The sequence below is a fragment of the Chrysoperla carnea genome, chromosome 3 (assembly GCF_905475395.1).
Source record: "Chrysoperla carnea chromosome 3, inChrCarn1.1, whole genome shotgun sequence".
NCBI lineage: Eukaryota > Metazoa > Arthropoda > Insecta > Neuroptera > Chrysopidae > Chrysoperla > Chrysoperla carnea.
The window spans coordinates 76457521-76471713 of NC_058339.1; the positions used below are offsets into that span (position 1 = coordinate 76457521).

Sequence of the window (14193 nt, forward strand, 5' to 3'; positions counted from 1 at the left end):
TGAAATCTTTAAATTTTGACTTATTTCGATGCACAGATTTAGATGAAAATTTGGGATCAAGCTTTGTTCACCCTCTAGATCCAAAGCTATATGATGTCTAGTGGTACTTTTAGCACGGGGGAGGGTGATAATCTCCACCTTTCCCCAGGGGGTGGAAAAATATATATTGGAAATGGGAACGGGAATCGATAAGAGCGATGAAATCTAAGCAAAAAGTGTCATTTAAGTATATTTCGAAAAGTCAACATTTTCAGAGTTATTGGCGATTCATATTCGGAGTATTTAACTTTGTCCTTCCTTTGTACTTTCCTTACTGAGGTTAATTTTATGAGGAAAATTCGATTTTTTGGATAAAATAGTTAAATTTAATACGATATATAAAATTTAGCTAATGTTCAAAATATGACCTAATTTACATTCTTGGCTTATTAAAATTGGATACAATTTGCAAGTTGTAAGCAAAATCATTTGTTTTTATCACCAGTAATGACTCCTTGAATTTAGATTAATTTGAGGACCTTACAAACATATCGAGTAGAATTGTGACCATCATTCGACGAAGACAAAATTCACATACGGTATACATCATAAAATAAGCTAGTAGGAGAAAAAAAAGAAAACCATAAAGAAATTGTAACGATGTGTGTACCTTTAAACATTTTGCCGACAATGTTTATAACACGGAGGGGGTACACAGGAGTACAAGAATGTATTTGTGATGTAGTTTGAGAAGGTAGAAATTATTAGGTATGAGTAAGAAAAGCTCGAACTAAAAAGAGTTTACTATCTTAATGGTTTTCGCTACTTATTTTTTGTTAAATACTAACATAGTTTTTTTTGTTGTGTAGGCAGGTAATACTCGAATTTAATAGAAAGGTATTTATCCCGAAAAATGGGTCGGGATTCTGATATGGACATCACTCGTATCGATTGTTAGAATCTCTTCAAAAAGATTTCTATAGCCTACTCAGATAAATCTGAATCACTTTTACTTCGAAAAATAACGATTTAACGATTTTCTTTTGTTACGCTGATTTGATCTTGATACCTTGTATTGATAAGATGGAAAAATGAAACAGAACTAATTATGACGCCATGGTTTTACACATTTAAGATCGAGAAAGGCTATCAAGCAAAAATTCAGGGCCGCAAGGAGTTGCCATTGTAACCAAAAGACCATGACTTCTTTGAATGTATTGTTAATATTTCAAGGGAATGAACTATATAAACCATATACCAGTCACAAAGAGCATTGATCCAAAAAAAAAGCATAATAATTATGGGGTTGGTTAGAAATGTTTTTTGGAGGGGTTCTAACAATTGATGTTAGTGGCGTCCTGTTCAGAGTGACGACCCATTTTTCGGGATAAATACGAGTCTATGAATACATTGGAAAAAAATGCCGATATAGCATATAAGATATTCTAGATAACGAGATTTTTTTTTATTATTGCTCGTTTGAGATATTCCAGTAAAGATAATCTTTATATCGTTTTATGTAAATAACTTCCATTATTAATTTATGGATAAAAAATTCTGTATACTTCGAAAATTGAGATACAAATCTCCCGATATATCAATATCTTGAGGTGAGTTTTTGATAAATTTTTTAATGTAAATTCAGCATTTAAAAGCGTGAATGAATAACTAGCTTCTTGCTTGATATCAAGAAACTTTTTTTTTCATGTCAAATATCAAAGTAAAAATTTACGTTTTAGGTTAAACCCTTTTTATACCTTGTATATATGACGGCATCATATGTATCAAGGCATACTAATTTTAGTTTCAAGGTCATAACGCTTAGAAATATTGATGATACGAACAAAATTTTGGTAAAGGTGTTTATAAAATCACCTAATTAGTTCATTTTTGTCTGTCAACACGATAACTCAAAAAATAAAAGAGAGATCAAGCTAGATTGACTCGTTCGAGCGCTGATAACCAAAGGAGCTTCCGAAATTATCTTTTTGATAAACCACAGTCAGTCGCGGTAATTCATTCTATTCAAATAATTTTTATTTTACAACTAATGATAGCTATTACGCAAAATACTGCTATCAATTTCTTGTTTACATAGAAGAAATATTTTTTGTAATATTAAAATATATTTGTAACAATATATTATTGTTTTTATTTTTATAGTATCTTTTATTGTGGTAGATAAAAAAAATTGATAAATTTCCGCCATTTTAAAGGATTTTCATTTTGACAGAAACCATGATTGTGTTTTTAGTTAAGAAAAGACATTTTAAAAATATTTTTTTGTACTTTCTAATTAATAAAAAGCAAACATATCTTTAAGTAATGTTTTGTCTTCTTCTTTTGTTGGATAACAAACTTTGTTGAGTTAGTTTGCTTTATATAAATTAGGTTGTACTTCTTAAGGCAATGTAAAAACAAGTGAAAACAAACAATTGACTGAGTTAATTGTTGAAATACCATGTATAGGCAGTGTTGATAACTCTGTCACATTTCACATACATACATATCTGACATATTTAACTGATATTCTCATATAATGCGCAAGTGTTGATGCGCAATCTTTTGTTTTTTTGACGTCACGTAAATAACAAAAGATATTCACTTTGATATTCCTATATTAATACATACTATAAAATTTGCACCTAATTAACGCCCTCGTGGGTAAACAGTGATGTTTACAAAAAAATGTTTCAAACAAAAGTTTTTTATTTTTTTATAAGCAACATTTTTTACATTTAAACTTTTGTTCTATCTCTAACGGTTTACAAGATGGGTCCTACGGACCCAAGAACCAATTGACCTATGATGCTCATTTACGAACTTGACCTGACTTTTTACGTCCTGAGTACGCTGTAAAAATTTCAGATCGATATCTTTTTTCGTTTTTGAGTTATCGTGTCCACAGACGGACGGACGGACGGACGGACGGACGGACAACCGGAAATGGATTAATTAGGTGATTCTATGAACACCTATACCAAAATTTTGTTCGTAGCATCAATATTTTTAAGCGTTATAAACTTGGGACGAAACTTAATATACTATGTATATTTCATATATACATGGTATAACAAATAGTACATCATAACATATTTTACATGTAAAATATGTAAGTTGTCTTACCCCAGTGTAAGTAGAAAGAGAAGGTGTTATTGCAGTGTAATAGCACTATCCTTTTCAATTTACATCTAGTATAAAACACCGACGCAAAAAGAACACGCTATTAATATGTACTTTTACTCTTCTACACGTTTTTAGTTAAAAGCATATATCGGGACGGTAGAACCATGATGATCCAAGTATAATTTTTATATTTGAGAAAATATTTATAAAAATAAATTTTAACCATTATTATTATAATGGAAAAATAATATTCAATGTTGCTCCACTCTAATATTGTCAAAAGTTTTGAATTATGAGCACGGCAAGAGTATATGAGCTTGTAGTGAAATGAGATATAATTTTTTTATAATACTTATTAGCAGAGGATTCACAAACACACAATATTCAGTGTGTGATTAATTGTTTACAATACTTTACTATAATTGTTTTTGTTACAACCATAATACTACTTGAATATTATTAAATTAAATTATTAATGGAAAATATGTTGTGAATTATTTTCAATTATTTTAAAGAGACTTATTTTAAAGTTTAAAATAACGAAGAAAAAAATTATAACTTATGTTTTCGCAAGCTTTTCTCATGCTGTACACTTAAATTCTCTTCTTCTTTTCTTAAATAAGTCTTGTTAATTTCTAAATATATTACAGCTATTTTAAAAATATTACACATTAAAAAATGTATTTTTCAGGAAGTAGGAGACTGGATGTCTCTGGGAAAATTATGTCAATCGACACTTGAATGGAGTAATTATTAAAGAATTACATTTTTTTTTGTACCAATATATCCAAACTCTTTATTTTAAGACAAAACACACTTTGATCACTATAGTTCTACAATATTTTGTAATAGTAAGAGATGACGATGACGTTAGACGATAGACAACCAAAGAGTTTTTGGTGGAAATATTCTGGATTGAACGGATATGTGAGCCCCGGAAGTAACTGAAGTACTACATAAAGTAACATGTATGGGATGTTTTCATTTGATATACATATGTAAGGAATATGTTGGTATACATTTTGTCTTATTTTTACAGGGTCTGTAATAAAAAATTAGGAATAATGCGTACAATCGCATTAAATGAAGATGGAAGTTTCTACGCCATTAGATTCATATAAAATCAGTGTCCGTTGTTTCAGAAAGGATGGAAATTTGAGAGGTTGATACCAAAGAAAATTTTCATATCCGTTGAGTTCTTTTTCTAGGGGGCTGAAAATATTTTAACTGGAAAAATATCAAAAATTCAGACTAATTTACTGGAAGTCAATTCCTATAAGGTTTTTGTGTGGTCATTTTAACGGTCATTTCCAAGTTGATTATATCAGCGTAGGTTGATTCATCTCGTCACAGGGGCTCCAATAACCTTTTCTTTGACATGTCGATTGGCACTTCTTCTTTATTTTTGTCTCTTGACAGTTAAAACAGACGCGTACGCTATTTAGTATTTATACTCCGGAAAAATAACTAAACAATAGTTACTATATCCAATAACTTGTTAAACATTCTGTATGTGAATTTAGCGATAAAGCTTTTAAAATTGAGATCGTACTCAATATAGAATGGCCGAGAAATATAATCGGTTTTTTATTTATTTTTATATCGTTTATATTACCTATTTTGGCTAATAAATCCACCGGAACTATCATGTGTATAATAAAACACAAGTGTATCGAAAGTAAGTCAAAAAGGCATTATTTTATTCCCGTAAATGAGTTTGTTTATTTATCTGATATTGTTTACTCTGGTCATTATTTCAAACATTTTAGGAAAGGGTAAAATGAATTCGATGTTTTTAATATTTTCTATGGATATGGACTTTTCAGCTTTTAATATGATATTAGATTTTTTTTTTAAATTTCACTCTATTTTAACGAGCTTAGAATAGAAGTTCAGTTCTCCCACCATCACCTGACAGTGATATTTTTTTGTACATTTTCGAATTGTAGTATACGAATATTGTGTTTTAACCGTTTTTAAGTTTAGTATGCCTCTATATGAAGAGTTATCTACGGACAGTCATTATGAATGGTGGAAACAACAATGCAGTGTGTGATCAGTAGATGTTGAATTATTGTTAAACCTATTGGGTTCCTTTGTGGCAAATATTAAAGTATCGCAAAGTTTTCAGAGAATCCACCTAATAATGTTTTATTTTATCGGTAGACCGTTACAATACCACCAAAATCAATGCTAAATGTTAAACTTCAAAAGAGTAGATGAATTAGAACGTCGAAAAAAAATTAAAATGACATTTTTATACACAACTTCGAAAATGGGGAAAATTGCTAGTAATCCTTATTTATTTAATGTGTAAAAATATAACGATTAATTTTTCTTCAACTTTCAATCAAAAAAATAATCTTATAAATTATAAAAAAGTCACGTATTTTATCTCATATTTCCTTCTTCAATTTTCGAATATTATTTTCGATTTAATAATAATTTATTGTGTAAATTTTTAAGAAGGGCAACACCAGCAGAAAAACGGGTGGTCTACTTCGAAAAACACTTTTTTTAAATGCAAATATCTATCATCTTTATTTTCAGGATCAGATAAAATTTAACTTTATTTCAAAATTAACTTCAAAGATATTAATGTTGTTAAAGCTTTTAAAAGATTTGGTAATATGTACTGTTCATTATATTATGATATATATTCAGAAAGCTTAGAATCTAAAGCTGACATTGTTTATAGCTTTTTAAATAAGATACAAGGTACGTTTTATGACACATAAAATGTATATAAATATAAATTAAAGATGTTTTTTTATACGTAAGGTGTTCACCTCTATGTAATAACAGCTGTGTAAACATAAGCTTTTTGATACTAAAAAAATCCATACCATATATATCTAAAAATCTAATCCCGATTTGAGTTTCCAGTTGATATCTCTTTTCGTTTTGATTGAAGGATGACTTTGAACTTTCGATGACAGACAGACATTCAGACGGACAACCAGAAATGGATTTTATGAACACCTATACCAAAATTTTGTTTGTAGCATCAATATTTTTAAGCGTTTTACCAATTTGTGAATAAACTTAGTATACCTTGAAATATTTTATATACACCTGGTATAAAAATGTATGTGTATCAAATATGATGGATGCAATTTGATTGATAAATGTTATTAGAACTCTTCTCAGAAATCCCGATCGTTTGATATTCATATCATGGGACCCATAGGTCTCCGTATGGAATTTATAACGACGTCAAATGTTTACGCAAAACTTCAGGTCAATCGACTACGGAAACTCCTTTAACATTCATTTTCAAGATTTAACCCGAACAAACATTCATGCATACAGTAAGAGTACTGGATGCTTGTAAGAGAAACATGTAGAGTTTTCAACGTTTTGAGTACATACATTTTATGAAGCTGTAACCCTAGAATGAACCGTAACGCTTATCTGTTGAAGAGAGTGCAGTGCCTTCAGGTACATGGATGTGATTCTAAGTACATCAGGGTGTGAGCTATGATACATGATAGTACACAGGTTTATTGAGAACTACATTACCCGTTGAACTTCGTTTCATCTACAATTTATTTAATTGTAACTGTTGATCAGCGAGTAATAATCTTAATTAACCTGCAGTTCCAATTCATTAACAGCTATTTTATGCTCTGCCCGTCCGTATAGTTCGTTAAGAACACCCGCAACAATACCCCCTGCTTAGCCCCGTTAAACACAAATTTTTACTACTTTTTCTTGGACAGGTCTTCGGCAGTAGAGCTCACTGCGACCGCATATAGCTCTAATAAATATCTATTCACAATACAAATACTACCTCAATACTATTCAAATACCTGTTCACAATTCTAGATAAATATGGTGGAAGCGCAAATAAATACATAAGTACATAGTAAAGTAATATAATGCATTTTTTATGCGTTTTCACCATTTATTGCATTTAATATTTTGTCTTAAATTTTCTAATGTTCCGCTCAGCTTCCTTAATTTGTCATTTCATAAAAACTTTCCTCTGACAATAATTAACAAAACATTTATTTACAAAAAAAATAATTAAACAAGTTGCTATTAATGAGTTTCTGAGTGATGTTAGCATAAAGGAATCCATGTATATGTTTTCTATGTTACATCACTATGAGCAAGGAGCAAGGTTTCTGAGTATAAGTGAGAGGCGTGAAAGGTATGTGATTGCAAGTTTTCGTATGTATGGGTTTAAATGGAACAGTAAGAAAGTGGAGGGTGTTAGAGTATGTGCCATGTGTGACGCGGTTGAAAGTATTAAACATTTGATAGAAGATTGCCCTGGAACTGCAGGTGTAGAAAGAAATGAACTTATTCATCTCAAAATACCCACTGCTTGGTGTGTCCGAACAGGAGAAAATAAAGCCAGTGGTTGCTTACCTTAAACATATTCTTAAAAAACGGAGGCGTACACCAAATGAAGCCGTCTATGTTTCCATTTTTATATTCGAATGACTGTTTTTCTTTTTCTTTTTTCTTCTCTTTTATTTTACGGTTAACATTGCTACCACTATTATTACTATTATTATTTATATTTATTATTAGGTACTATTATTATTATTAAGTTTTTCATTTTGATTGAAGCAAGTGATATTTTCTTTTTCTATATATTGTATAAATTTTTTTGATTTTTTATGTCAAATAAAGAATAAATATATATAATTAACAAAACAAAAAAAGAATTAGTAATATTGTTCCATCAGTTCTCTAGTTATAGACTGAACTTGAGAAATAGGTGTTCATTTTTGTATAATATATAGATTATTTCATATTTAAATATTCAAACCATATAATGTAAATTTTGATTCTAGGTACTATATCTTCCCCTATACACAATATTTTAAAATCAATAATAAAATTTTAAAATTGTACATGTTTATAAATTGTATTTACAGGAGTGTGTAAAGTAAGCAGTTTTGGCAAACAAGAGAATAGGTTACAACATGATATCTATCCATTCCATATTACGTTATACATTATCCATTATAGTACTCATATAAATCACTACATAGTATAAAACAAAGTCGCTTTCTCTGTCCCTGTGTCCCTTTGTATGCTTAAATCTTTGAAACTACGAAACGGATTTTGATGCGGTTTTTTTTAATAGATAGAGTGATTCAAGAGGAAGGTTAATATGTATAATAACATCCATTAAATAGTGGAGAAGTACTGCTATTTTTGAGGTTTCTAATGTAATGTCGTAAATAATTACAAATGTAAAAAGTAAATAAGTAAAAATGTAGTGTATGAATTGAGATATTCCAAAGATAGCAGGAAATCTTCATGGTATAGGGAAAGGGGGATTGTTTTACTCCAAATTTAACGCGTGCGGGCCACGGGCAGTAATGAATAAATCAAAACTACTGGATCGATTTTAATCACATAGGTATATATATTTTATACCTGTGCGAAGCCAGAGCGGGCTGCTATGTTTTTATATACAACGTTCACAGTTTTTCTGTAGTGTATTTAGTATCAGCATTGCACCTGTGCGAAGCCGGGGCGGGTCGCTAGTATCTACTAAAATGCACATAGAGTTGAGAACCCAACGACTAGTGCAGTGTAGATAGTGTAGTTATAGAATCTAGAATTGAACAAGTAGTTTATACCTCTTGTACGTATGCAAATTATGTGTTGTATGAAATGAATGTTGTTTGTGTAGTCATTTGGGAGTTGTTTTTAGTTTGTTAGTTAATATTTATTTATGTGAAACAAGAGAAAATATACCTGTTGAAAAACGAGAATCAGGTTATAGGACTAAAGAGCCCTTAAAAGGATTCTAAAAAAATGTATAACAAGCTGTTCACGTAAATGCGATCATTCCTTCGAGAAGGTCGCAGTCAAAAATGATTGGCTTATTACCTATGATATACGTATATACACAACCATAGGTTACAATAAAGTTTTTTTACTTCTTACTGTAGTATTACTACTACTACTTCTAATGAATACAATACAAGTAAGAAATACAAATATATAGTAGAATGAATACGCACATACTCCTCTTCATTAAAAATAATACTCTAAGTGTAATACATATTTAATTTAATATTTTATGAGAAGTAAATGGTGAATAATTTTCTTTTTTTTTTTTGTTTCGAAATATAACATTCTTCCAAATATTAGTTTTTTTTTTGCCAAAACGATAATTCTCCCTCATGTTAGGCGTGGTAAATTGTATTTAAATTTTAACAGCGTAATAGTAAAAGAAAAATTATAAGTTATGAATCACTCTTGCAAATCTTTTCAGCTCATCTTTATGGTATTCCGCAAAGATTGCCGTAAATAAGAATAGATTGAAGATTTTTATCACTTTTATTCACGTAAAAGCAAAAATATGGACATACGAACACATACACTTGCGGACACACAGATAAAAATCTTAAAGTTATGTTACGCCATTGGTCCTAACCATGAACCCAAATATATGTTGAAAATTTTGATTTGGATAGTTTATGGAGCAAAAAAGACTACTGCATGGAAGCGAAAAAAGACTTAATTCCTTAAAAACAAATTTGTAAGATAGTCATATGAAATAATAGTACTTATTAGTATGATTAATATTTAATTATCTGTACGTAAGAATTTTCTATTCGTTAGTACAAGTCGTTGAATAAGTCATTTCGTAAAAGCTTAACCCAACTCTAATTCATTTTAGATTTCTTCGGAAATTGCTTTCAAGCATTAGTGAAAACCAATTTTGGAAGAACCTATATAAGTAAATGCTTGCAAATGATTGCTACAATCTTACACCTCGAGTATATTTCAATTGCAAATAATATACAACTCTTTTAAAATCAATTGTGTTTACTGCCCTGGTAGACTGCAAAACGCCATAAAATTGTTTGTAAATATCAGGCTATTTAATTCGATTATCATGAAAATAAATTCATCTTCAACATTGATTGAGAATTGCGACCAAATAATACAGGAGAGAGAATCATTTCCTAAAAAAATTGAGCCATAATAATTTTAAAGAATTACAAAATTGAAACGTTGAGTTTTTTTAGTTTTTTTTGTTGTTGTGGAAATCCGAGGGTTGCCCTTCAATTGATAAAGAAGGAGTTATAGTATTTTTAATAAGATGCATCATTACGTAATAAAAATTTAATTTAATTTTCAAATACCTTAACATGTTTTGTTAAAAATATTCCAGAAGTTGTACATGTGAAACGTGCTTAAGTTGCAGGATTTAGTGCTTAAGTGCTTAAGTTGTAGTATTTTTAATAAGAAACTCAATAAGATGCATCATTACGTAATAAAAATTTAATTTTATTTTCAAATACCTTAAAATGTTTTGTTAAAAATATTCCAGAAGTTGTACAAATGAAACGTGCTTAAGTTGCAGGATTTAGTGCTTAAGTGCTTAAGTTGTAGTATTTTTAATAAGAAACTCAATAAGATGCATCATTACGTAATAAAAATTTAATTTTATTTTCAAATACCTTAACATGTTTTGTTAAAAATATTCCAGAAGTTGTACAAATGAAACGTGCTTAAGTTGCAGGATTTAGTGCTTAAGTGCTTAAAGTTGTAGTATTTTTAATAAGAAACTCAATAAAATGCATCATTACGTAATAAAAGTTTAATTTTATTTTCAAATATCCTAAAATGTTTTGTTAAAAATATTCCAAACAGAAGTTGTACAAATGAAACGTGCTTAATTTGCAGGACAGAGAACATCCGAATTGAAAAAAACTATTGTAAATGATATTTTAGAATTTCATAGAAGAATATTTTATCTAGCAAAACAAATATTTTCTCTACGAAGGTATAAAATTCAATAACAATGCAGCCTGAACATCTTTACTATTTGGCAAACATCCAAATGCAAGTATATTAAAATAAAGACTTATAGAGGGGTTGTTCTATAAAACTAGAAAATATTCCTTTATTAGGTATATAAGATGAACACATTTGGTAAAGTGGTTCGGCTGTTTGAGCAAATACGCTGAATGTTCATTTTTTTGCGGTAAATGATAGTTCAAAGTCCCTTGATCATAATAAACACAGTTTTGGGGCCTCTTGCGGGGCAAAATTTTGAATTACTTAATTTTAAAATTGTGATTTTTAACACAGTACCCTGAGGAAGAACTCACATTAATGTGTACAAAAATTAATCGGTGAATGAGTTTCAAAAAAGTTTTCACCATAAAGAATATTTATCACAGATTCTGTTTATGCAAAAAAAAAAAAAAACATTACCCAAAAAGAAAACATTAAAAAAATTTTGGTTTTTGAAGCTTTTTGGATATTTTTAGAGCATTGTTTTAAATTTACGTCATGCAAATAGCCTAGATTTCGATAACTTTAGAACATTTTCTTACATTTACGTCATACAAATTTCCTAGTTGACTAGTTGACTAGTCACGTCGAACCTCTTTAAGTGAAGAAACTGAGAAATTCAATCATTTACTTTTTTATTGTCAAACCAAAATAAAATAATTTTCCATGATTATCAAGTATTTTTTCCGGATTTTCATGCCTTGAACTCAGATTTTACGATTTTTTCCAAAATTTATTACAAACCTCAGTTTGAAATTTATAAGAGTGTAAACAAATTTTATTTGTGTAGAACAACCCATAGATTTATTTTTTCTATGCATAGTTTTTAAAGAAAATTTATTGGTTTTATCTATGTGTGCATTTATTGTCGGAAACATATGATTTTGTAGTTTATAAAAAAGAGCAATTTAACGGGATTTTGAATGAAATAAGCTTGTTAAACATCCGAATAATTTTCTGATACTGAGTTTAGAGTTGATTATTTTTAGACATTTCAAACAATTTTCTGGATGACACACATCTAAATGCTATTTGTTTCACATTCTCGAGGAAACTTTTAAACATAAAAATAAATCAATAGAGAAACTGACTCCATTGATATGCATGGAATATTCCAGTATAGAAGTCCTACAGTTTTAATACCAATAAAAATTATGAAAAGAGAATGACCCTCGAGTAAGAAAACGCACATCAAAATTTTCATTAATATTAAGTGATTTCACATATTTAACTCTTTTCAACCTACTAAAATCTTAAAATTTTAGTCTCTTCAAGCAAAACAAAAAAAAAAAAAAATAAATTGTAATTTCATTGTTTTTGAATAATTAAAAATTAATAATTAAATTTAAAAACATAAATTTTCATTTGTAATAGAATTCGTAACAAGCCCTTGTCATTTCAAAATAATATTTATAAAATAAATTTAAAAAATGTCCACAAGTAATAAATGTCGTAAAAACTTACCGCAATGATTTCCTTTGGTACAGTAAATTTGGCTGTTGCCCATGCAGCGACAAATAACACCGGTCCACCTGAAAAACTAATTGTTTAATTTATTCTATAAAAGCATTGAGGTGATGTATAATTTAATGTCTAAATGATAGCATGTAATGTAATATGTATGAAATAACAAAGAATGAATTTTTTTTGTTTTCTATGTTTGTTTTCAAAAACAAAGATAAAAAAATTGCAAAAAAAATTAAATATAATTAAATATCTTGTTTTCTATGTACAAGCAATTATCCCGTATATTCACTTATAAAGTGAAAATTGTGTGTATTTGATGTATACAGATCGTGCGCTATAACATAGGTCATTTTTATACCATGTATATATGAAATATACATAGTAAATTAAGTTAAGTCCCAAGTTTGTAAAGCTTAAAAATATTGATGCTACGAAAAAAATTTTGGTATAGGTTAATCGATCGGAAATCGATCCGAAATATATTTTTTTTTCGAAAATTACTCGGCCAAATAATTTTTTACGATTTTTTCAAATTTTTGTACCCCTTGAAAAAATTGCAAAAAATCGATACAAATTTTTCGCCTTAAATTTCGATAAAACTCTGTATATAAGGTAATTTTGACCCAAAAAATACAAAAATCGGTTTCACTTAACGATTGGCTGAATAATTCTCGAGATAATACGGAAAATCGATCCGAAATATCGTTTTTTTCGAAAATTACTCGGCCAATCGCCAATAAACTCGATTTTTGAATTTCTTGGGTCAAAATTACCTTATAAACTGAGTTTCATCAAATTCCGAAACAAATAATTTTATACGATTTTTTCGAATTTTTCTAAGGGGTACCCCCTGAAAAAATTGCAAAAAATCGATACAAATTTTTCGTCTCCAATTTCGATAAAACTCTGTATATAAGGTAATTTTGACCCAAAAAATACAAAAATCGGTTTCATTTAAAGATTGGCCGAAGAATTCTCGAGATAATACCGAAAATCGATCCGAAATATCGTTTTTTTCGAAAATTACTCGGCCAATCGCCAAATAAACTCGATTTTTGAATTTCTTGGGTCAAAATTACCTTATAAACTGAGTTTCATCAAATTCCGAAACAAATAATTTTATACGATTTTTTCGAATTTTTCTAAGGGGTACCCCTTGAAAAAATTGCAAAAAATCGATACAAATTTTTCGTCTCCAATTTCGATAAAACTCTGTATATAAGGTAATTTTGACCCAAAAAATACAAAAATCGGTTTCACTTAACGATTGGCCGAAGAATTCTCGAGATAATACCGAAAATCGATCCGAAATATCGTTTTTTTCGAAAATTACTCGGCCAATCGCCAAATAAACTCGATTTTTGAATTTCTTGGGTCAAAATTACCTTATAAACTGAGTTTCATCAAATTCCGAAACAAATAATTTTATACGATTTTTTCGAATTTTTCTAAGGGGTACCCCTTGAAAAAATTGCAAAAAATCGATACAAATTTTTCGTCTCCAATTTCGATAAAACTCTGTATATAAGGTAATTTTGACCCAAAAAATACAAAAATCGGTTTCACTTAACGATTGGCCGAATAATTCTCGAGATAATATCGAAAATCGATCCGAAATATCGTTTTTTTCGAAAATTACTCGGCCAATTGCCAAATAAACTCGATTTTTGAATTTCTTGGGTCAAAATTACCTTATAAACTGAGTTTCATCAAATTCCGAAACAAATAATTTTATACGATTTTTTCGAATTTTTCTATGGGGTCATAAGGTCATTTGGTCTTTGCTGCGTAGGACCTATCTTGTAAACCATTAGAGATGGAATAAAAATTTAAATGTAA

The 14193-nt window shown here is 29.1% G+C and overlaps 1 protein-coding gene across 2 annotated transcripts in view; it reads right to left on the minus strand.

Annotated features, from left to right (window-relative positions):
- Positions 1-14193, minus strand: part of LOC123294776 (diuretic hormone receptor-like) — a 402325-nt gene that overhangs the window by 24290 nt on the left and 363842 nt on the right. For both annotated transcript variants that reach the window (XM_044875917.1, XM_044875918.1), the window contains one exon: positions 12352-12419. In XM_044875917.1, coding sequence (XP_044731852.1) covers positions 12352-12419 — 68 coding nt within the window. The remainder of the gene's footprint in view (positions 1-12351; positions 12420-14193) is intronic.